Raw genomic sequence first — 23,021 nt, 5'->3', positions numbered from 1 at the left:
GGCTGTTAATACAGAGAAACACTATCTTGGAGAAGGGGGAGTATATTGGAGTCAGTGGTTTAGGACCCAGCAGGCTGGGGGGGGGGCGCACTGGATGCCCTCAGCCACGGTCCCCCTAAAGCTTCCAAAAGCTGTTCTGCTGAAGACAGCCACACACTCTGACCTGACACGTCTTGCTTCTCCAGGGAAGTCTGTTTTGAATTTGCTTTTTCATTCCCTGGTAATAAGTAATTACAGCATGGATTATAAGGACACTTGAGACCTAGCGCTTCAGAGTTGGGACACAGAGATGTCTGATTTCAGGGGAGCTTCCCATGTGATTTCATAGTTTTACCCCTCTTTTTTTTTTTTAAACTGTTTTTATTCAAACATGTTGGCTTGAAAAGATGAGATTGAACTTAACATGTATATGTCTATTTAAGTTTTTATTGCTGTCACTCTGTAGCCCTAGCTGGACTGGAACACACTGTGGAGCTCAGGCTGGTCTGGAACTCATGGCAGTCCTGCCTCAGCCCAGCAGGTTTTACTCTAGCTCCATTCTCTGCCCTTTCCCATAAATAGTATATTTACCATTTCTGAAGAAAGGGAACACAGAAGCCCCTTGGTAAAGTCACCATATATTACAGTCCTTTGTTTTCAAGGACCCAAATGTAAGTCCAAAGCAGAAGTCAGTTTGTCAGGTTCACTATATTGAAGGAGAAAAGAAATGAGTGGTATACGGTACCTTGAGAGAAACACACCAGCCTCTGATGTGCACAGTGTCTCTGGCATAGATTTAGTTAAAGGAATCTTTCAAAACCTTTTTTTTTTTTTTTTTTTTTTTTTTTAAAGTTAGGACATTGTGCTGGTGTAAATATCAGGCTTTGTGAGTGTCCATGTTGGAATGTGAGCCTTGGCTTGGCCTGCTCCATTAAGGGAATGTTTTTCCTTGCTAAGTTTTCTTGAAGGTTCTATCCCATCTGGCCATTTTTCATTCTGGCCTTTTCTTCTGGTGAGTGTTGAGCGTTTGCTGTTCCCTTGACAGGAGCTCAGATATCTGCCCTTGTGGGTGGAATAGAGGCTAATTGATCCTCCTGACATCTCTCCTGCCCTGGTCTACTTTGCTGAATGGGCCTGGGTAGGCTGCCACTGCCCATAAGAGAACTCTGCTAAGGCCCTGTGACGCTGACAGAGTCCCTGACACCCACACTTCCTTTTGTTGAAAAAGAATAAATACTGAGCCCCTCCTGCTCAGTACTTGCTTGGTAAGAACAGTAGCTTGCCTTGACCTGGGGAGAGGGGTCATGCCCCGGAGTTTCCTGCTGGGGAATTCATTGCTTGCTGTTTTACTGTCCTTTACCATTTGCCTTTGCTTTTCCTTTTCCAAGGAGGAAATGCTATATGTGGCAGTTCATTACAGAGTGTGGACCAGCTGTGGGGTGGATCCCTATTTGACTTCACCATGGGTGTTACCATTTCTTTCTCCCTGGAGTCAAACCTGAGGCATACTTGGAAGGTGAATGGGATGGGATCAGGTGGCCCCCAGCCCCACCCAGCATGTTTCTCAGAGACACTAAGTGACATGAGGTGAGCAGGTGTGCATGACTTGGGTCAGAGTATGTGAAACAAGTAAATGACAACATTCCTGAATCAGACCCAAGCCTGTGGAAAGTTCTGTCTGCATTTGGGAGCATGTGTGCTCCAGTCAAGTCTGTGTTGTGCCCTTTAATTGCTTAGTTTAGACCATATTTCTTATTGTACTAATTAAAATATGTTTCCAAGCTGGGCAGTGGCAAATGCTTTTAGTCCCAGCGCTTGGGAGGCAGAGGTAGGTGATCTCTGAGTTCAAGTCCAGCCTGGTCTGTGTAGTGAGTTCCAGGGCAGCTAGGGATACAATGAATGAGATCTTGTTTCCAAAAAAAAAAGGAGGAGAAAAGAAAGGAGAGAAAGAAAAAGAATTACTTGAGCCCATGGCATCATTTGATAATGTTATGTAATATGTGTAATGGAGTAATTGTCTTCAGCATTGATCTAGAAACATCACAAATCTGAACTGAGGTTGTCTGGAGACTGATAAAACCACAAAACTGAGTCCAAGTAGAGCAGTGGTTGACAGGTGTGACACCAAGGCCACATAAGCTTAGCCATGAACTTGAATTCTGGTGTCATCTGCAGCTAAAACACAGATGCTGAGACTTAAGCTGGCATTTAAAACATAAACAAGTGGCTACGCTGGTAAGGGCAGGCGCAGTGAACCCAAGGGACTTGTTGCTATGTGAGGAGTAGAACAGGTTGGCTTAGGAACAGGCTCTCCCTGAGTAACAGGCAAACGGCACAGGCTGGCCTCCCTGAGCCCTGTTCTCAGCCTCACTGCCAGCATCTGACCAGGCTGGCTGGGACAGAGTCCTTTGCCATATCAACAGGTATTTATGGTGTCCACTGTTAACAGCTATGCCGGGGTGGGGGTGGGGTGTGTGGAAGGACACACCACTCTAGGCTTGTAGCCTACAGGGGTCATTCCTGATGCCATAGAAAGGGCTTTGAGAGCAGAGCTGTTAAGGCAAGGCTAGGACTGTCACAGTGGGTTCCCTGTTGACTTATATTTGTGTGTTAGGACAAGAACAGCTTTCTGAGTCTCTTCTCTGTTTGAGGCTGAAATGTGTCAGAAAAAAGCAGGCTCAGGTTGTCCCGCCCTAAGGACTCTGTTTCCACGCTTTCAGCCCTAAAGCCACAGCAACATTAGGTCTTAGAGTATGTGTTTGTTAGGACGGAATTCTTCCCTACCTGCAGCCTGACTGCTCAGTGCCCATGGCTCTCCTGGCCTGTCAGTAGAGAGCTACCCACAGTTCTGCTGTTGCCCATGTGTTTCACTCTCTATAAAATGGAACAAAAAAATAGACAAGAATATTTCCTGTGTATTTCCTGTAGGGCCTGCAAGGTCAGGGCTTGGTGGCTTCCTACAGCACCAGCCCTCCCTGAGCTGAGGGTCTGGATGCCCTTCACAGGTGGCTGCCCCATCTCCCTGCATAGCTACCTGCTCTGCATTCCAAGCAGGAGGGCTCATGTGAAACCCCAGTTAAGGTTATCACAGCATTTTCAGCTCTAGTGTGCGGCCTGCTTTCCTTCAGCGGTGCTGTGATTAACTGTCATAATATACCAGGGGAGAGCCAATTAGGACCATGATCTCTTGCTGGGTACTTCTGCATTTTGGGTTGCCATTGGATGTAGTACTAGCTCACCTTGGCAACACCTTTAATTGGCATTACCTGGGTGGACTCCAACCACCCAGGAAGGCCCTTGGGCCCAGACCCTGGCAGTCCTTGGCAGTCCTTGGACTGCCCACCATCGTGGCTGGCTGGTTGCAGCAGGGGGCATGTTCTGCTGTTTTGCTCTGTGCTGCACCAGAGCCAGAAGGCTTTAAATATGAGCAACTGAGTCCCACACAGAAGATGACCACAGAGTCTCACCTGACCTTTGACAAAGTCCGGGTTTCTGTTGCTTAGCAACATCTTGGCACAGGCAAGGCACTTGTTGAGTGCTTGAGTAAGCCCAGGCCTCCTGGCATCTGAGTATTAGAATTAATTTTACCTTTTTTTTTTTTTTTTTTTGGTGTAAACTATCATTGTGCAAGCCCAATGTGAGCCAGTCTGGTGTACAGGACGAGATAGTGCCACCTGTTTCTCTGCCACCTGTAAACTGGTCACCTTGTAATGTCACTGGTGCCAACCTGCCCTGCAGTTCTGCCTTGACTGTGCCCCTCTAGCTTTGTTTCTCAGAAGTGTGGTTGTTGGCCAGTACCACAGCTCCAGGGGTCCACAAAGAGCCACAGGAGATGGCTTTCGCTACTTCTTGTCCTTCATATTAGGAATCTGGACTGCGGCAGTGGTCTGGCTCTGACCAGCCCTCTGGGGGGGGTCCTCATGCTCCCAATATACCTTAGGACCCAAGCATGGTGGTTCCTTAACACATTAGTTAACACATTCAGTAGCTGTGGCTGTTACATGCTGGGGTAATTAGGCAAATGAAAGTGTGGCTATCACATTCACATTGTAAACTCACATCCTCCCACTCTACCAGGAGTTTGGGTGTCTGCTAGCCTGCCTTGCTGTTGGTGGTGATTTTCTTCACACATTCTCATTTATACTCAACTGTATTTGTCTTTTGGCCCTCATCCCCCTGTAAACACCCATCTTAGATTGAGTTCTCCAAAAGTAGGAATGAAATGCAAACTGCTTATTTGGAGGTGACTCCAGGGAACCATGATAGGAGCTGAGGAGGGGGACCAGTGATATCCTGGCAGCAGGGCACAGACCTCCTTAGATTCTGGGGCTGGAGCCTAGTTTTAAGAGCAGCCTTATGAGCTGCTCCCCTCTTGGGAGGTGGGACATGTCCATACGTAGGCCTCTCCCAAGGGTTATGGGGACTTACAGTTGCAAGTGTTGAGTGGGGGGGGGGGTGCTGCTATGGGTGACCTCTCATCGATCTGCTTCCCCCACTTTCGTGGTCCTAGATCAAGGCCTCTGCTGTCCCGTGTGCTGCCACGTGGGTAGTAGAGGAGCACTGCTGCCCTCCTGCAGAGGAAGGCTTGCTTGCTCGCTGCAAACTGGGGCTGCCTGGTAGCAGGAGGCAGGGGCAGGATGCTGGGAGAACAGACTTGCCCTCAGGGCCAGCCAAGAACAGGGTTCAGTGACTAGAAAAACAAAACAGTAAAAACAGTTGACATCAAGTCCCTTTTCTCAGGAGAGAGGCTCTGGGTGACAGAGCAGAACAGGCACTGGGATTCTCACTAACAAAATCCAGGCTCATGTCACCAACCCCAGCCCAAACTCCTGCCACAGTGGTTATCATTTCATCCACTTGGGAAGGAAGGGAGCCTGTGCCAGCCTTCCTCGGGTTGGGTACCCTGACACCTTGCATGCCTGCCAGGCTGGTGAGGATGAAGACTGCTCCCCCTACTGCAGTGGAGCCACAGTGGGAAAGAACTAAGGACAGACGGCCAATGGTGTATCAGCTCTTTGTTCTGTTCTGTCTGTCCTTCCCAGTGTTTGAGCTCAGTTAGCCTTTCTTTTATAAAAAGAAAGGTGTGGTTTTAACATCCTTTTTCTTCTTCACCCAAATGTTTTATTTTGGATTAGTTGTATTCACAAGAAGTTGGAGAGATGGTTCCCAAGGTCCTCTGTTTGGTGCCATCCCCCAGTTTCTGCCACGCCACAGCAGCTGAACGCTGGAGTCAAAACAGAGACCTTCCTCATCTGACCCCAAGTCCGCACTTCATTCCCGTGTGCCATGAAAAGTTGATAACCTTAACATTCCATTTCTCCGGTTAAGTGGAGACTCGGCTTGTTCTTGGCCTCATGTCTCCCAGAGTGGCCGCTGTGTGCTTCTGCTTTGGGGTGTGGAGGAAAGGGTGAGAGTACTCATTAGTCTTCGTCTTGGTGATTCTGTGGATCTTCAGGCACAGTATGAGTCAGTGTGGGCTGCTGGAACGAGTTCAGTGAACCAGGTGGCTTCAAAGCACTGGGGGATGTTCAGAGTCATATGAGCACAGCCCCCCCCCCCCAGGGTTTTCCTCCCAGCATCTGATTGGAGGGATACCATTCAGGGTATCTGCTACTTCCTACCACAGAGTCAGTGGGGGTTAGCAGAAGGTAAGAAGCAAGATTTAGCCAGTGTGGTACCTAGTTGGGTTACTTCTAAATTATTGACCATCTCTGGGTCTCCACTCTGCACCGATTGTCCTAGAGACTCACAGAGGTCCCTGCTCCCCCAGCCCGCAGGCCTCCCTCCTATGCCCACTGGTGTGTAGGAGAGCAGAGAACCTGCACCAGTTGACATCACCCCCCACTTCTGGGAAGCAGATGGGCTGGGGTGGGGGTGAGGGTAGTCTGGAATTTTCATGCTCCACAGTGCTACTGTTACTGTTGGTGGTGGTGGTGGTTGATTGGTTGATTTTCAAGACAGGGTTTTTCTGTATAGCCCTGGCTGCCCTAGAACTCGCTCTGCAGACCAGGATGGTCTCAAACTCATAGATCTGCCTTCCGAGTGCTGGGATTATAGGTGCACATCACCATCACCCAACATGCTTCACAGTTTTGATCAGAGTCATCCAGTGTATTTTCAACCCTGTAAGAGCGTGTTTGAGATTCGGGTGCGTGCACACAGCCTGAACCCTGAGACCGAGAAAAGTTGAGTCTCTAAACCACTCCTTCAGCCTGTTCACCCCTACTCTGCAGAAGCTCTCTTACTAATCAGATAAAAGGGGGTGATTCAGATACAAGCTGTACCCCAGTTAACAAAGAATGGGAAATTCAGGCTCAGAGAGGGGCCCCTCTGCCAGGCCTTTCTGGGGTCCCAGCAAACCTTTCCTTTGTATCTAACCTGACAGGCCATCTGCCCCGGCTTGCCCTCTTTCCTGTTGCCCTAGAACTCAGGAAGGAACAAAGCGGGCTAGCCGTGGTTTTGCTGCATCTAAAATAAGCACACACACTCCCGTTCTAAGTCTTTATTGATTATTGGAACAAAAGTGGGAAACACAGAGATTGGCAGAAATCCAATAAGTAATCAGAAGCAGGACTCATAAAATTAAGAGTGATACTGACAGAAGCAGTTGCCCTGGGTCTTACTCTTATTGATAAACTGAGTCTTTCTTGGCTCATCTGTAGACCCTCTCCTTTTCTGAAGAGCCCAGACATGAGACCCGGCCCCTGGCACTGACCCTATTGCAGACGGACTGAGCTTGAACACCATGCTGCTGTTCTGTCTTCATGCAGGCTGAGGCTGCAGAGCATTGTCGCTCATGGATAGGGCAGCCTAGGGGTCTCCCGGCACAAAGACATCAGAGTAATTATGTGGCCATTTCTCCTGCCTCCCTGTCTTGGTGTGCCGCTTATTTTATCATTCTGAGTGCATGATCGCTTGGTAGTTGTACCTTGATAGTGAGCCACACATGTCGGTCTCAGAGCTTTTCCTAGGTGTGGGTTCCTACGCTTATCTTGTGCTTCTTGCCAATGGGGCGCTCTCACACAACCCGCTGTTGCCGTGGAGCTGACTTTCTATGCACCCTGTACAGGGCTGCGCCTCTTCTGACCTTGGTCCTTCTGTGGCCTCCTTTTCCCTCCTCAGCTAGATGAGCCTCTGGCCCTGAGCTGTGGCTCCCAGGGCATTGGAGACATGAGCTTTGCTCCTGCGATCATAGGCACCCTGTGTTCTCTAGGTACAGTGGCAGAGGTGATAAACTAAAGGGAAACCAGAGGTCAGCAGCACTTTAATCAGAATGGTAGTGGTGGAAGGGCATGCTGTGGCTGTGGGTGGACATTGTTATTGTCACTGAGACCATGAAAGGTCTGCTGTGCTGCTGAGCTGTTGAGAATCTAGGAAACCTTTTTGTTCCCCCCTTTCTCCGTGTTCCCAAAAGGAAAGGCCCCATGTGACAGTGGAGTAGTTTTTTATCTAAGTTGTTCTATTTACCAGTAAAGATTTGGGAGTCAGATGTTGGGGTGAAAATTTGCTAAATCAGAGAAGCTGAGAAGCAAGCAGCCAGCTCACAAGTGAGCATCTCTCCTTCTGTTCCAAACCTAAAAGGCCTTCAAATCTCTAAGTCCCTCCCTACTCCTTCCTGTGTTTCTCTCTGTCTGCCTTCCCAGGTCCTCCATACTCTCTATGGTTAATTCTTGTCAACTAGTCACTGGCTCTGCCCCCTGACCTGAGATTAATTTTATTAGCACAGTCTTGGGGTTTCACAGTACGGTCATCCCGCAGCAGTGAAGGTCATTGTAAGCTCATGTTAGAAGGTCTTAGCAGTGGTTAGGTGAAGATGCAGCTGGAGTAACCCTAGGTAGGATGACACCGTGTACCTCAGGTGTGAGCCAGTTAGGGTTTAACCTCATTGAAGGCTCATTTTTCCATCTGTATCAAGGATGTCACCCAGTGCCTAGCAGGAGCAGCAGTGGAGCATAGAGGGAAAGCTCTAGAGGCCTTGAGTGTGTTGGAGCCAAGCCAGTATGTACGAGTGCCTTAGTGTCTTAACCTGTGTGCCGCCAGGCCACCTCTGCTGCGAGAGCTCCATGCAGTAACTTTGGGTATAGTGTGTACCAAGTACCAGCTGCTCCGTTTTACCTTGCTGCCTGCATGAAGGGGTTCGGCTCCCATGCATGTATTAAGCTTAGGTGGATTATAGCTAGCTGAAAGGGCCAGCCAAGAAGAAGCCTTGTTCTGGCTGTGAAAATCTGTTCTACTACATCAGGGAAGAGCAGAGACCAGACTATCCTGAGAAGCATTACAGAGAGAAGAGTGGGTGACTTCAGAGGAGCAGAAGCCTGCAGGCTCCAGCCAGAGACCTTCCACATCAGCAGGAATGGGGACAGGAACATCATCAAGTCTTCCACAAAGTCAGGCTTCCTGAGCCCTGCTGTTCCCAGTGGAGACTTTTTGCTAGGATCATCTTTGGGGAACTCAAGGATGCTATTTCTATGGGTTCTTGCACTCTTGATGGGGCAGAAGCCAGGCTGGGCATGGGTTAGCTCCTACCTCATAGACTTAGGAATGCTTTTGCCTCCTGTCCTGTGATCTGCCCTGGTAGGGAGGGCTCCAAATGTCAAAAAGGGCTTAGGCCTTATAACCTGCCCTGTGTTCCTGCTTGGGTCCTTGGGCTGGCCAAAGGCGGTTCTGGCCTACCACCTGCCATGTATGTGGGTAGAGGCCAGAATTCAGGACTATGGCAGCCTCTGGGCACAGAGCAGAGGCCAGGCTCTACTGATGCCTATGTGCTCTGATGGGGAGTTCAGAAAGGCCAGACTCTGGCTGTTTGTACCGAACCAAGGCAGTGATGGTTGAAAGCTAGGACACTGTTCAGGCAGATCACAAAGGAGGAGGAGGCCACCACCTAGTATTGGCTTCAGTTAGTGGAGCTAACTTACAGTGCTTGTAAGGAAAGCATGAAGAGAAGGATTGCTCTGGGAGGTGGGACGTGCTTAATAACAGAGGTGGCTGGAGAGTTAGTGCTGCTCTGTTTTCAGGCCCCCAGCTTCCCCAGGGCTCTCTTATACATGCCCCGCTGTTTGGTGGGAGCTTCTGGTACAGCTGCTCACACAGGGTTCTTAGGTTAATTACAAGCCCTGTTAAAGAAGGAGGTCTTTTTTTTTTTTTTTTTTTTTTTTTTTTTTTTTTTCTTTAAAGGAATACAAATATCAGTTTACTTAAACCGTAGATGTGTGGTACATCTGCTCTTCAAGGGAACCTGGGTCTTTCCCTCAGTATGGCTTTTTTCACGCTTCCTTATGACCCACATCTGTGACTGGAGTTGACAGTTTGACTTTCCTACAAGTAAAGCCAGAATTAAGCCACTTGTGAAGTGATCTGAGTATAGAAGTCTTTCAGAATTCCTCAAACTTATTTCACTAACTTCATTCAAGAACACATTTTTAAATCTTCCCTTTATTATATCACTGTCTACTTGGTTGTCACCGAAACAGTACTCTCTCTCGTTTCATTACTTTTGTAACACTTAATTACATTTCCTATTTCCTCCCTGTGGGGGTGGGGGATGGGAATAGAGATCGCATATGCTAGGCACTTGCTCTAATACTATGGTCCTAAATTTCTTTTATTTACTTGTTTGTTTTTAGATGTGGTCTCACTATAGCCCAGGCTGGCCTCAGTATGGCATGCCCCTAGTGTGCCTTGATAAGCACAACACTCACCTGTGGGTGCTAGAGAGCAGCATGCAGGCTGTGAGCCCTGCAGGGCTTGTCACTTGCTGATGGAGGAGGTGCTGTACAGTTAACTAATCTGTAGGTTGGTGGGGTGAATGTGGCTACATACTTATGAGCTGCTGTCAGTGGCAGACAGAGGGTCGCTTGTCAAGTACAGGTTCCCGGTGGCCAGAACTACAGAGCAGACTCCAGTAAAATGTGCCTGTTTTGTGACCTGCTGTTTGGCTCTTGAGGACCAACTCTCTCCCAAGTGTGGAGAGCACAGATACAGTAGTCCTCACCTCTACCCTGCTGGATCAGCACAGGCCTGAACTGTCCCAAAGCACTTACCAGGGAGGCCCTCCCTCACTGGGATGCTTCGTCCAGAATGGAGAAGCCACCACCAGCTGTGTTTAGGAAGTGAGATATTGTTCCCAGGGGGAGTAAACATTTTCTGCCCTTTCCCTCTGGTTTATCTCTAAAAGATCTGGCTTTTAACTCATTTTTAGGTGGAATTCTGTTTATTTTGGAATGAGGTGAATGTAAATCATGGCAGCCTTTCTAACCACAGTAAATGAATGAGGAGGGAGGGGTGTTGGACAGTTCCTTGGCATATGGAGTTTACGATGACTACAAATGTTTCCCAGAGCAAGAAGGATGGCATCTGGTCAGGTGGGTTGCAGAGCAGGAAGTAGATGACAATTCAGCTCCAGCCCACATTTTTAAGGATTGGGCTAAGGAGGCCCTTAGGACTTCCTGCTCCGACCCAGGAAGGCCCAGGCTGAAACTTCCCAAGACAGTGCAGACCCAGCTCTGGAGGAGGAACTGCAGAACCTCATCTTTTAGGGTAATGTGTAGCAGGCTTTTTTTGGACCACCAGCCATCTCCCAAATAAAGACATGGAGACCTATTCCCAGTTATGAGTGCATCTCCTTACGCTTGTCCCACTAGCTCTTATAACTTAATTTAACTGTTTCTCTTCATCTGCATTTTGCTTCGGGGCTTTTTACTTTTCTTCCATTCTGTTTGTCCTATTTCCTTGCTTACTCTGTATCTGGCTGGCTGGCCTCGTGTCTCTCTCTCCTGCCTCATTCTCTTTTCCCTCTGCCCACCAGTCCCACCTATCCCTCTACTGCCTAGCTATTGGCCATTCAGCTTGTTATTAGACCAGTCTTGTGCCTTAGGTAGGCAAAGCAACACATCTTTACATTGTTAAACAAACAAACAAGCAGCATAAACAAATGTAACACATCTTTGCATAGTTAAAGTAATCTTCCACAGCGGTGATGTCATCAGGGCTTGGAGGAAAGACACCAGAACACAGGCCTCACACTCTTGGTCTGGAAAACACAGGCTGCTTTCTGGCCATACTTCATAACAGCTCACACTTTCCCAGCAGCCTTTGAGGAAACTGGGGCTCAGAGAAGGAAACAACTGGGCATGCTGGGACATGCCCCAAATCCCAGCACTGGGGAAACTGAGGCAAGAAGAGCTTGAGCTTGAGGTTTACTTGGGCTGCACAGTGAGACCGGCTCAGGAGATCAGGGAGAGGGAAGAAAAAAAGTCATCAGCCCTAGCAATGATCTGGTAGATAAGTTCCTCACGGTTTTTGGGAGCGTGTTAAAGCTCAGAGATATTAAGTGGCTTCTCCAAGATTCTGCTCATTAATACAGAGAAGCAGAATTTGAACTCAGGATTTTTATTCTGAAGTCTGCTCTGTCTACACCTGTCCATTTAGCAAACCACATTGTTTTTTGGTGTTTTTGGTATGTGCAGGCATAAATGCATTTCATCCCTAAACTTCAAAAAGCTTTGTCGTTAGCCATGTATGGTGGCACATGCCTTTGATCCCAGCACTCAGGAGGCAGAGGCCGGTGAATCTCTGTAAGTTCAAGGCCTACAAATTGAGTTTCAGGACAGTTGGGGCTACAGAGAGAAACTCTTTCTCAAAAAAAAAAAAAAAAGCAAAGCAAAAAACACAAACAAAAAAACTGTCATTAACTAACTAGAGTCTAATACTTGTTTATAGTCTGGGTCATGAAAGTGAGCAGATACATATGCTCAAAGACATGCCTAGGTCATAGCTGTCATTGCATAAGCTTTGATAGATGCCTACATTTGTGTAACCCCAAATTCCATAGGATGCAGAAGACTACTGTGACCCCAGAATGCTCCCTCTTGCCCTTCCCAGTCATCCCCTCCCCAGTCCCACCCTAGAGCCCCTGGGGCACCTACTCTTCTGGCATTGTCTATGGTGATTGTTTTCCTGACCTATTACTTCATCTAAATGGCAGTAGTATAGGATATGCCTCCTGTGTTAGCTGGAGACTTTGGTGTCTGAAAGTAAAGTTTGGGGTTCTGTATTGATTCTCCTATTTCTTCCTGTTCAGAGGTAATTAGGGGTGGCAAGCAGAGGATACCTTTGGGACACTGATGGGTGTGGTAGTATATTCACTCTTGATTATATGTGTGTTGTGCTCTGGCTGCCTGTACTACAAACAGCTGTTTGCCTGTAGGGCTGGGGAGCTGATGTTGGGTCCCCTGGTGCCACCCCCCCTTTAATCACAATACACAAATAATAGGGTGGGGGGAAGGCTGGTTGGAGAATGAAGATGACACTAGAAACAGAGTCCCCAGCCAGTCAGGGGCCTATACCCCACCTTAGCCTGTGTGACTTATATTGTGTCCCTCCTACATGTGCTAAACACTGAGCATAAACTGGACCAGAACCCAAATACAAAGTCTCATTAATCTTTTAGATGTCCCACTTTTTAAAGCCAAAACCTGGCACATAACCCAGAGTTATGTGGTGAGCAATAATAAAGTTAATTGGAATCTAGGTCTCCCAATTTTTCTTTTTTCAGCAGTTTCCAGGGACTTGAGTCAAAGACTGTTTTCAGAGTGGGCTGTCCAGGCAGGAGGAGGCCACTTGGCAACAGTTGCTTGTTTCCATGTAGCTTCTTCTATTGAGTTCCTTTCTGTTTTCCTATTACTGTGGCAAAGCACTCAGAGTTTGAGGGTGTGGTCCACTGAGGAAGGGAGAGTATGGTGGTGGCAGCTGGTCACACTGCATCATAGTCAGGAGATGGGGACAGGTGGGCACTGCTGCCCAGCTTGTTTGCCCCCTTGTTCAGTCCAGCCCGTGGGGTGTCTCTGGGCACATTCAGGGATGTCTTTTCACCTAAACCTCCATGAAAACCCCCTCACAGGACTGGGTCTCACATGATTCCAAATCTGGTCAGAAAGAAGGATCACAGGCCCTGCCCCTAGGTGAAGGAACTCAGCTGGTGGTTGCATGATTGGAGGTGCCCCAAGGCCAGTATCTGTAATTTAAAGGAGCAGGCCAAGGGGGCAGAGAAACATGACCTGGGACTGGGCATCCTTGGCTTTCCTCTATGTCTGGGACAGTCACAGATGTGAAACAGCTCTGTTACCCCTTAGCCTGGAAGAAAAGGGGGCCTTAAGAGAACCCAAGTCTCAAGGGAAAGGAAATTGGAGTGAGGAGATACCACAATAAATATGGTATCAGTCTGTGTGCCCTCCTGTGATGAGACAAATTAAGCTGAGTCTAACAGTCTGCTCTGTGGACTCCATTGTTCTGGCCTGCTTGAGAAGAGGCCCTGAACCCACTGGCAAATCTTTATTCATCCCCACCACTGAGCACCCTCCCTTCCCTGCTCCTCCACCCCCCATCCTGGCCTCTTTTAAAAGCCTTTGACAAGATTAGAAAATCAAGACAAATAATTTACTTCAATCCATCTTTGTCTTCCCTGAGGCCTTTTGCAACTCAGTCTGGAAGGGGAAGAAAGCTACCATAGTGCCCCTCCTCCCCCCATTACTGACCCCTTTTTCAGATGTTGAGTCAAAGTGCACTCAAGGCTGAGTGCCTGTCTGCTCTGAGAGGCAATTGAGCAAGCACAGAGAGGATCATGCGCTTTCATGTGGCTCCTGGTCTGAGCGTGTCCCTGTCAGCATCTTTTGGGTTCCCTGACAGCATCAGTGGTTACATGATGGGGTGGGGTGTGCCTCTGGCAGGCTGCAAAGATGTTGCCTGGTCCTCAGCACCTCGCTCCCCAGAAACACTGCCAAGCCAGGCTTGGTACCTCTCAGGCCCGGGGCTGGCACATTTAAGGATCTGCCAAGGTGTGGCACCTCGGATTCTTCCCTAGATGTGGAGCAGGATTTATTGAGTACAACCCAGGCTTTGAGAACTGGCCCTGAGGTGTCTTCTAAGCTGGGCAGGGTTAGCCTCTCCAGGGAAAGAGGGTGTGGTCCGAAGGAGCAAGAGCCCCTGTGTTGAAGTCACAGAAAAGCTGTAACTCTGTGAAAAGATAAACGTCATGAATAGACACCCTGCAGATGGAGTGAACTGACAGTATGAATTGGTGAGCACTGTTTCTGGAAGACCTTCAGCAGAGTTGCTGTGGTTGGGAGGAGGGATTCTGTGGCCTGCTGCTGCCTCTGTTTACATGTACACGAAGGAGTTCATATGTGTAAGTGCAACAGGCACTCACATGCCTGCCTCATCATGGCACATACTTGGATGTCAGAGGACTTTTCACCTTCCACCTTCTTTAAGACAGGGTCTCCTGTTGGTCAATGTGCACTCCAGACTGGCTAGCCGGTGAGCTTTGGGGATTCTCCTGTCCCTGCCTCCCTTCTCACTGTCAGTGCTGTGGTTATAGGTGCAACTGCCACACCCATCCGTCCATCCATCCATCCTCCCATCCTCCTATGATTTTGTGGGATCCTTACTCCGGGCCACACATTTACATGACAAGCGCTTCACACACTGAGCCACCTCCCCAGACCGCCTGGTTGACCTTCAGCAGAAGTGACTCTACTTATGTGCTTGTAAATGTGCACAAAGACACTGAAATGGAACACCTTGCAGCCCTGGCAATGAGGAAAACACCATAGCTGTGCCAGGCAGCTGTTCAGCACATGCTGAGAGCTTCCCTGACAGTGTGGCTCGCCTATTGCAAGTTCTCTATGAATTGTGAAAAGCTCCAGAACTCAGTTAATGGAAAAGGCAGGATGTGTCATGTCTGATGGGTGGAAGGGTGGGACTGTCCGTGCATTTGCCCATATCTAAGGAGTGATCTAAAAGGGTAGAAAGAAGGAGGTAATGGGAGGCAAGCAGAAGGCATGCTGTTCTCTGAATAACCTTTTGTAGTCTCTGAGTATTGTGTATGTAAAGCGGTATCCATCGAGAGCCAGGCATGGTGGTGCACTTGGGAGGCAGCGATAGAGGGATCTCTGAATTCAGGGCCAGTCTGGTCTATATAGTGAGTTCCAAGCCAACCACGATTACATAGTAAGATCCTGTCTCAAAAAGAACAACCAAAAAATATGAGTCAAAATATTTTTGAGTGGGTTGGAGATGTGGTTCAAGGTTTAAGGGCGCTTGCCCTGGCAGAGAACTTTGATTTGATTCCCAGCACCATATGGTGGCTCATAACCATCCATAACTCCAGTGCCCTCTGCTGGCCTCCACAGGCACCAGGCACACATGTGGTGCTTAGACATAAGTGCAAGCAAAACATCCATACAAATAAAAAATACTTTATAAATACAAAATACTTTTTAAGCTTCAAATTTAGGTTTTAGTAGGCTGGAGCCCTCAGAGGGCAACAGAGGACAAGGGGCACAAGCTAATTTTGATAAAGCATCTTCTGTGAGCCATGTTATCCACTAGCTACTGTGTGAACATGGTATATATTTAATCCAGTCTCTATCCATTTACATCCCCAGCTTTAGAGGGTACAGTTACTTTCCTGACTATCTGGGTTGTTTGCCTGTATTATAACACCTGAAATGGCCAGAGCCAAAGGGAGGGATGCATGTGGGTGGCTATCTACTTCAGGGACAGTGCAGACCCGCCTTGGAGCTTCTTCTCAAGCAGGGACAGCACTGCCCTAGTCTGCTCCAAGGTCTGCTTTACTTGGATTGTGTCCCTGAGCTTTGGCTGAGCTCTGTAGCTGAGGATGTGGGCTGGACTGGCCTCAGGAGGGAGAAGGCACTTAGTCTGTGCTCTTCTGGGTGTCAGCTGCATGCCCTGTCTGCCAGCTGGAGGCCAGCTGGGAGTTGTTTTTCTGGTCATCAGGCCCAGGCTCCTTACTTGCACTTAGGGGAAAGAGCATCCAAGCCATTGGTACAAAAGGTCCCTCTTTTCATGGCTTTGGAAGGAGCTGTGAATGAGCTCATTATCACTGCAGCCTGAGAAGGGGGCAGGCAGGCAATCCTCGTCTGACTGTCTAGATCTCCCCTGGCCACATGCACTGGACTGAGGGACAGATGGGGCAGCTTGGTTCCACAGCAACCAAAGCCAGGCACTGAGACAAGTGGTCCATCCCAGGGGCTGTGCTGACATTTAGCTGCTTTGAGGCTCACTGTCTCTGCTGTGGTCCCAAGGAAAGAAAGGCAGTGTCGATGATGTCTCTTTTACCCCAATAAGTACAAAACTCTGTTTGGCCTGCCAGATGCAAAAAGGTTTTCATCCAGGTCTACAGGCTTCCCCTCCCCCGCTCCTCAGCTTCCAGGAGCTTCTTGTGTGCATGTCGTCTGCCTGTCTCTACACCTCTGGGCTGGCAGTCATGGCCATCACTTATCTATCTGTATTGTGCTCACAGTCTGCCAAGCAGGACTCTAGGTGCTTGGAGCATAACATAGGGCAAAGCTGGCACTGTGTCCTCTCAAGAAACATAAGCCCTAAGGTCACAGACTACTGGGGTGGGGAGTGAGGCTTCCGAGTCCAGGAGAGGGGTCATGTCTTTACCTCAGCCCACACCATTGCTATTTGGAGCCCAGCAGAGTAGCTTTCCATGCCTTCCTGGACTGGGTTAGACCCTGGGAGGACAGCCAGGTGCATCTGGCCTTGAACTGGCATTGCTGGCCCCAAGTTGACCACCATTCTGTTCTCTCCCTTCTGTTTCAGATTGAGAAAATCATGAGCTCGATTGGAGAAGGCATTGACTTTTCTCAGGAACAGCAGAAGATCTCAGGTACTGTACTCATCCCCACCTTGCAGATCACAGGCCTCTCTCTGGCTCTGGCAGCCTGAGGTTCTTCTCTGACCCAAACATGGGTAGGAGAAAGGGGCCAGCCTCAGCCATGTCCCTGAGCCTTTATTTCTGGAGAAATGGCTGCATTTCAGAGGGAAGTGTGCATTGAATTTGAAACTGCATAATAAGAAAGGCATTGTAATGTCCAGTAGTTGTCAGGTAGCTCGTTGTTTTGAACTTCATCACAGTGGCCAAACTGGAGTTACTTCAGTGTCCCCAGTTCCTGAGGTGGCTCTGGCACCAGCTGGTCATGAAAACATGGCCCTCATAGACCTTGTTCACCACACTGGCGGTGTGGGACTAGATGAATGTACTCCCTCTTAGCACATGTCAGAGTCTCCTGGGAGGGGGGGGTGTCGTTACCCAGGTCCCTACAGAACATGTCAGTCTGTTCCTCCAAACCGTTAGGGTAAGGTCTGTCTTACTTTCCTTTTTCGTCAGATAGACCATCATGCCATCTCAGAAGAGATGTCCTTAAAGTGCCCCTCAGAGCTGGTGCTCAAGGCCCCCCAAGAGGCCTGGTTCAGACTCCAGAACTATGCACTATCTCGGAGGAAGCCCAGCTTCCCTTTCGGATGAGTGTGCCACCTCTAAGGGTAGGGTTCCCTACCTCCTTCCGCACTGGCCCAGCAGCCTTCCTTGTGGCTTCTGATGCCTGGCCAAGAGGCCTGAAGGAGCAGGGTGCTGTGTGCATTGAAGAAGGGAACTGTGGGCTTTGCTGAACAGAGTCTGGGCTCCTGGAACCACACTCCCCTGAGTTCAAATCCCAGTTCTAGACACAGACTCCATTTCATCTAACCTGAGCACCAGGTTCCTACCAGCACCACTTGGTGACTTACGTCATAGTATCAGAGTAAATTAGTAAGATACTCACGTGCCTGAATAAATGGAAGCCAGTGCCTAGAGTAGCCATGCCCATTTCTATGATGCTGATAAATTCCGAGAACAGGGCACCTGCTCTCTCGCTTGGCTCCCTCCTCGTTTAGCCTTGCTTCCCGGTGCTTCCTTCTCTACAAGCCTCAGTTGCTGGGTTCTAGCAGAGGGAGTCTTGGCTGACTGCTGGAGTTGACAGGTGGCTTTTCCAGCTGAAAAGCCCTGGACCCTTCTCCAGTTGTTTGTGCTCTGCCCAGTGGTTGCCTGCACCTCTGGGTGCACCTGTTTGCAAAGGTCAGGTGTTTGTAGGGAATAGGTGTTTAGAACAGACAAGCCTTCATATTTTCAAGTCTATGCTTTGGGCATGACCACAGCTGGGACCAAGAGCATTGAGCTTAATTGCTTTCCTGTATCTTGTCTAAGGGTGAAGAGCCTAAGCCACAGCATGTCCAAGAGTCAGTAGACTACTGCCTTGGGATTCAGTCAGGTCTCCTGGGAAGAGCCTTGCCCTGAAGGGGTCTGCTTTTGCCCTTTCTCTCATTCTTGGGAGTGGCAAGAGGGCTTCTCTGCACTCAGGCTGTCCTGTATGTGTGCTTGCTCACCCAGAACAAGCAAGATGTGTGCCATGCTGTGTAGAGAGTCCCAGGGTATGGAGTCTGCACAACTACCTGGCCAAGAAGCCTGGAGAGGCTGTCTTAGGCCTCAGGCCTGTGAATTTTGAATAGTCAGGATCAGAGTGTGTCAGGGTTCAGCTGCCAGTGAGAGTCAGGAAGAGCTACCTGGGCTCAAGCACCAGCAGCTTGGAAGGAGGCAGAGCCTCCAGAAGCAGGTCCCAAGCCAAGCTGTGGCTGCTCAGAGGAACTGACTGCACAGGGGTCTCTCCACAAGGGCAGGGCCGCAGCACCGGAGTCCAGTCCTGTTTGGATACCAAAAGCCCCCCCGGACTGTCCACACTGGAGCCAGATACCCCAACCCCCAAAGACAGGTCTCAACAATTGTTCATGCCTCTTGTCAATTACCAGAAGTCCATCACACTAACCACTCTCTCTAGAGAGTATCCTGACTTTCCTCTGCACTCCCATTCACTGCTGAGTGTAGCCTCCGGGGGGGGGGGGGGGCTGGTCTCTCTGGACACAATACCTGTATATGACCTATTGAAATTCTGGTGCCTCCGGCATATTTCTGGAATGATGCATGGTTCCTGTATATCTGTGACATTTGTTCCCTCCCTGGCTGTGCTTGCAGTTGATCAGGCCTCCCCATGGCTGTCCCTTGCTGAGTGTCCCTACCCTAGGTGTGGGCTGTTCTCCGGCCCCTGAGATCTCACCTAAGGAGCATCAGGTGCCCTAGCCTTGTTTTGCCGTTTTTGTGCTGAGTAGGTCAATGCTTCCTAAAGTGGCAAGCAGGGGTCACTTGACTGTGGGCTGTGTTGCTCCTTGGTCCCTTCCCCTGGCTGTCCTTGAAGCTGCCAGCCCAAGTCTTCTGTGCCCCGTAAGAGGTTTCGTGCCCCCAAGCTTGCAATAAAGCTGCTGTCCCCTGCTTAATGTCTGCATCTGCATCACCACCATCTGTCTCAGGAAACCTGTCATCTCACTCTGGCTCCCCCTCAGCAGCAGATCTTCTGCTCCAATGTCCGATCCCTGATGTATTTTCCTGAGCATGGAAGGGGGGGAGGGGGGGAGAAGGGGAGGGCCAGACACAAGAGTGAGCAAGGACTGTGGAGCCGGCAGTCAGCAGCCAGCAGTGTGGAGCCCCAGAGCCTGTAGACAAAGCATTCTGCTGCGGCTCTGTAAGCGCGCACATCCACCGGCAGCAGCCTGGACCACAGCTGCCCAGTTTAGGATTTCAAGCAGGAATGAATCAGCAGCTGGAGCCACACAAGCTCATGAGCATTCAAAAGGCTGCTGCGTAGGTTCCTGGAGCCGACTTTCCCTTCAAGGGCAAGTCTAGGAGCCCCCAGACTTGGCATTTTGGAGCATTGCTACAGCCTGCATTCAGAGACTACCCGGTCACCACCCACCATCTGTTCTGCGGAGGACAGGAGAGGAGTAGATACTGCCACAGTTGGTCAGCAAGGTCCCTAAGACGAGCAAATTGGCATTGCCCTGCCTTGAAGGACAGAGACCGCCAGTAACGACAGAATGACTTTCACCGTGTCAAGAAGAGTCCCTGGGAGGTGATATCTCTGTAGTTGGTTCTCTTTCTCCTGCTTTAAACCTCTCTTTTCCTTCTCTTCTTTAACCTCCTTTTACCCATTCTTGCCTCAAGAACCAAAGAAGTAAGGTGGGGTGTGAAGGCGTCCAGCCTAGAACATCTGAGGGCTGCCGGGAGGACTGAACTTTTGTCCACCCTTGCACTGCCACAGCACTGTCCTGCCCGTAGAGCAGAGAGAATAAATGTTCCCTTGCCTGTGCATCTGTAGAGATGGTGGGACCAGAGACCCCAAGAAGAAAGCTGTGTGTTTCACTTGGCCAGAGAGCAGCGCAACGTGATTAGACAAGCTGCCGGCTCCTGACAGACAAGTACCGCCTCTTTCTTTTATGTGCTTGGGTTTTGTCTTCTTTGACCAAGAACTGAATAGCCTGACTGCTTTCCGCTAAGCAGGCAGACAGGCAGTTCACGGGAACTGCTACCGGAGACAGGGAGAATGAACCCCACACTCCTGGAAGCCAATCTGGGCCAGGAAAGCAGCTCCTCAGACAGTGCCTCAGCCCAGGAGGCACCCAGTCTGCTGGCCACACAGCCTGGTAGAAGACTGTGCCATTGACCCAGCAGAGCTGCATCTGAGCCTGATCCCCACACTCCAGCCTATCTGCCCCGCTCAGCTCCGACTGTCCTGAGCTGGGAGCACAAAGAGCTGGGACCATGGTTTGCTTATTCCGGGACTGCTGGGGGAAAACAAGTAAAAGTCCCTTCTGTCCCCCTGCCATGTTCTGTGCCGCTTGTGTTGCATGTGCTGGGTCCCTATGAACAGCCACCGCCGCCGCTTTCCTCCCGGAGCCCTCACTGTATGCCTGTGTCCCTCAGCTGCATGAAGACTTATACTCACTCCTGACTGGGCTTATGCTGCAAGGTCGCACAACTAGCCCCTCGTCACAGCCCCACAGTGGCTGCAGAAGTTGCATGGAGAGGAGCAACCAGGCTGGTGGGCACTTAGGAGCTCTAGTGTCCCCCTCTAGTGCCTGTGGGGACAGACTTTCTGCCATGCCTCTATGTGGACACTGATGAGGAGCTGACCCCGAGACCACTGAGGGTTGGCTCCCCCAACCCTAGGGCAAGATCGTGCATGTGCAGCCTCGGCCCTGGCCCCGGACAGCTCCTATTGTGGGGTGTGAGTGGGCAGCAGCTACCCAGGTTGGCCTGTGTCCTGCCCTGCCTTGCCCGCACGGGGAAGAGAGGCAGAAGCTGTGTGCCTGCTCTCTCTGCGCTCCTATACATAGTCTGGCTGCTTTATGGCGATGACTATGATGTGGCAGTGCCATCTGTCTTCCTCTGAGTGCCGCTGCTACCGCCTTAATGGGTTTTCCCTTTTCAAGCGCCTGCCGATTCCTCTCTCGTCAGGTTCTCGGACGCTGGAGCAGAGCGTCGGGGAGTGGCTGGAGTCAATCGGCTTGCAGCAGTATGAGAGCAAGTTGCTGCTGAATGGCTTTGATGATGTCCGCTTCCTGGTAAGTGCTTAGGGCCACTTCAGTGATCGATACTGGTGCTGCTTGTTGGAAACTGGCTTCCCTGCCCAAACTGGCCCCGCTGGAGTTTGTATGAGTATGTAGGGAGGAGCTAACGGAGGGAATGTGTATGTTCTAGGAAGTCGGCTGAGTGCCTGATGCCAGCCAACTCTGCACACACTCCTGGCCCCTCTCAGTCCCAACACCATTCAGAGGAAACACTCTCAGAACGGTCCCTGACTCAGACCGGTCCCTGACTCAGACCCTTGCCCTAGCCCTGCTTCTTAGACTGAGTGCTTGGTGTGCTCTATGCTGAGGTATCTTGGCCAGCATGTGGAGCCAGTCCCCAGCAGCTTTGGTGGACAGGACAGCCAGGTACCCCATGGGGACTCCATGTCCCATCTCAGCTGGATACCAGGAATTTCTTTATTTTTCAGGCCTTTGCTATTGATATTGAAGCAAAGGTCCCTGTCTGCTCAGCCAAGTGAGGGGGAGGCCAGGGCCATGTGTGCCTGGCCTCAGGCTGTCAGGGAAAGGCTGTCAATTTGGTTGCTTTTCTGAGGTTCAGTCTGCCCTTGGCATATGAGGGGCAACGCAATAACCAGGGCCTCTCCTCTGCTCCCTGGGGAGTGGGGACTCAGCTTAGACCCTGGGCTTAGGAGCCAATGGTCCCACTGTCATCTGTCTCCTAGAAGCCTTGCCCAGTGTGTCTGTCCTCATGGGTCATTCAAGGCAGTAGTACTTGAGCCAGGGCATTCACAGGAGCAGGCCTGTGACATCACAGCAGTCCTGGGATAGCCGATGTCCTTACTGCCGACCTCAGTGGTTCCCGTATGTGAGCTCTGTGACTTCCCAGCACCATGAGGTGTGTTTCCCGCATGCAGACTGTGATACGAGGTTAACTGGTTTGCTCAGAGCCACGCTGTTGGTGATTGGCCAAATGAAAATGTGTGTTTGGGAGTTACAAGGCATGAAGTCACTCTCTGAACACTATGGCACCCATTCTCTCATTTTGGGGTGTGGCGGAATCATTTGTATGTTGTACATCTTGGTAAGTGAGCAAACCCACTGCCCTGTTCTTCCCATTTTCTAGGAGGCCTATCCCCTCCTGTCTTAGTCCTGGGGGCTTCGGACTGCCCCCTTGAAGCAGAGCTCTCTCACATGGGTTCACTTGCCCTGCACCTCAGGTGGGGACAGAGTCCCAGCTGACCCTCTGTCAGTGGAATGACTGGGTTTACTCTGTTGGCACAGGGTTTGGTGTCTTCAGGGGGTCTTCCAGGAAAGACCTGATGGAGCGAGCTTTTGACTAAGCCATCTCTGTTCCCGGGGAAGTCTGCAGCAAACCACCCTCTCACAGCCAGGACTGGGGCTCTTCTTTTTCAGACTTTAAAAGTCTACAGTTTTAAAATAGCCGTTTGTGTTTCCTTTCTAATAATTAAGTTATATGGGCGTGTTTATGGTTCCTGGGCTCTCACTCTGACTCACCACACTCCTTAGGGAACAATCATGAAGTAGGAAGAAGGTGGCTTCAGTCCGGGCCATGGGATTTTGTGGCCTTTCCTTTGAGTCCTCCCTTGGCCATGCTGCTGGCAGGTCAAACTAGAGTGACCAAGATCTGCACACACTCCCCCACGCTCCTGTGTTCAGGGCTGAGCCTGCAGATCATAGTCCATATCTCCTAAATTTGAAAAGGCTTAAGTTTTCCATCCCTGACCAACCGAGGACCCTATCTGAGACCCAAACCAGAAACA

The 23,021-nt window shown here is 50.1% G+C and overlaps 1 protein-coding gene across 8 annotated transcripts in view; it reads left to right on the top strand.

Moving 5' to 3' along the window:
- The window catches only part of Anks1a (ankyrin repeat and sterile alpha motif domain containing 1A), a 148,274-nt gene that overhangs the window by 106,255 nt on the left and 18,998 nt on the right, over positions 1-23,021 (top strand). For all 8 annotated transcript variants that reach the window (XM_051187142.1, XM_051187145.1, XM_051187143.1 and 5 more), the window contains 2 exons: positions 16,606-16,672; positions 21,167-21,273. In XM_051187142.1, the coding sequence (XP_051043099.1) occupies positions 16,606-16,672; positions 21,167-21,273 (174 nt within the window). The remainder of the gene's footprint in view (positions 1-16,605; positions 16,673-21,166; positions 21,274-23,021) is intronic.

Source organism: Phodopus roborovskii, unplaced genomic scaffold (genome assembly GCF_943737965.1).
Source record: "Phodopus roborovskii unplaced genomic scaffold, PHOROB, whole genome shotgun sequence".
Taxonomy (NCBI): Eukaryota; Metazoa; Chordata; class Mammalia; order Rodentia; family Cricetidae; genus Phodopus; species Phodopus roborovskii.
This window is presented reverse-complemented; position numbering and strand designations above follow the sequence as displayed.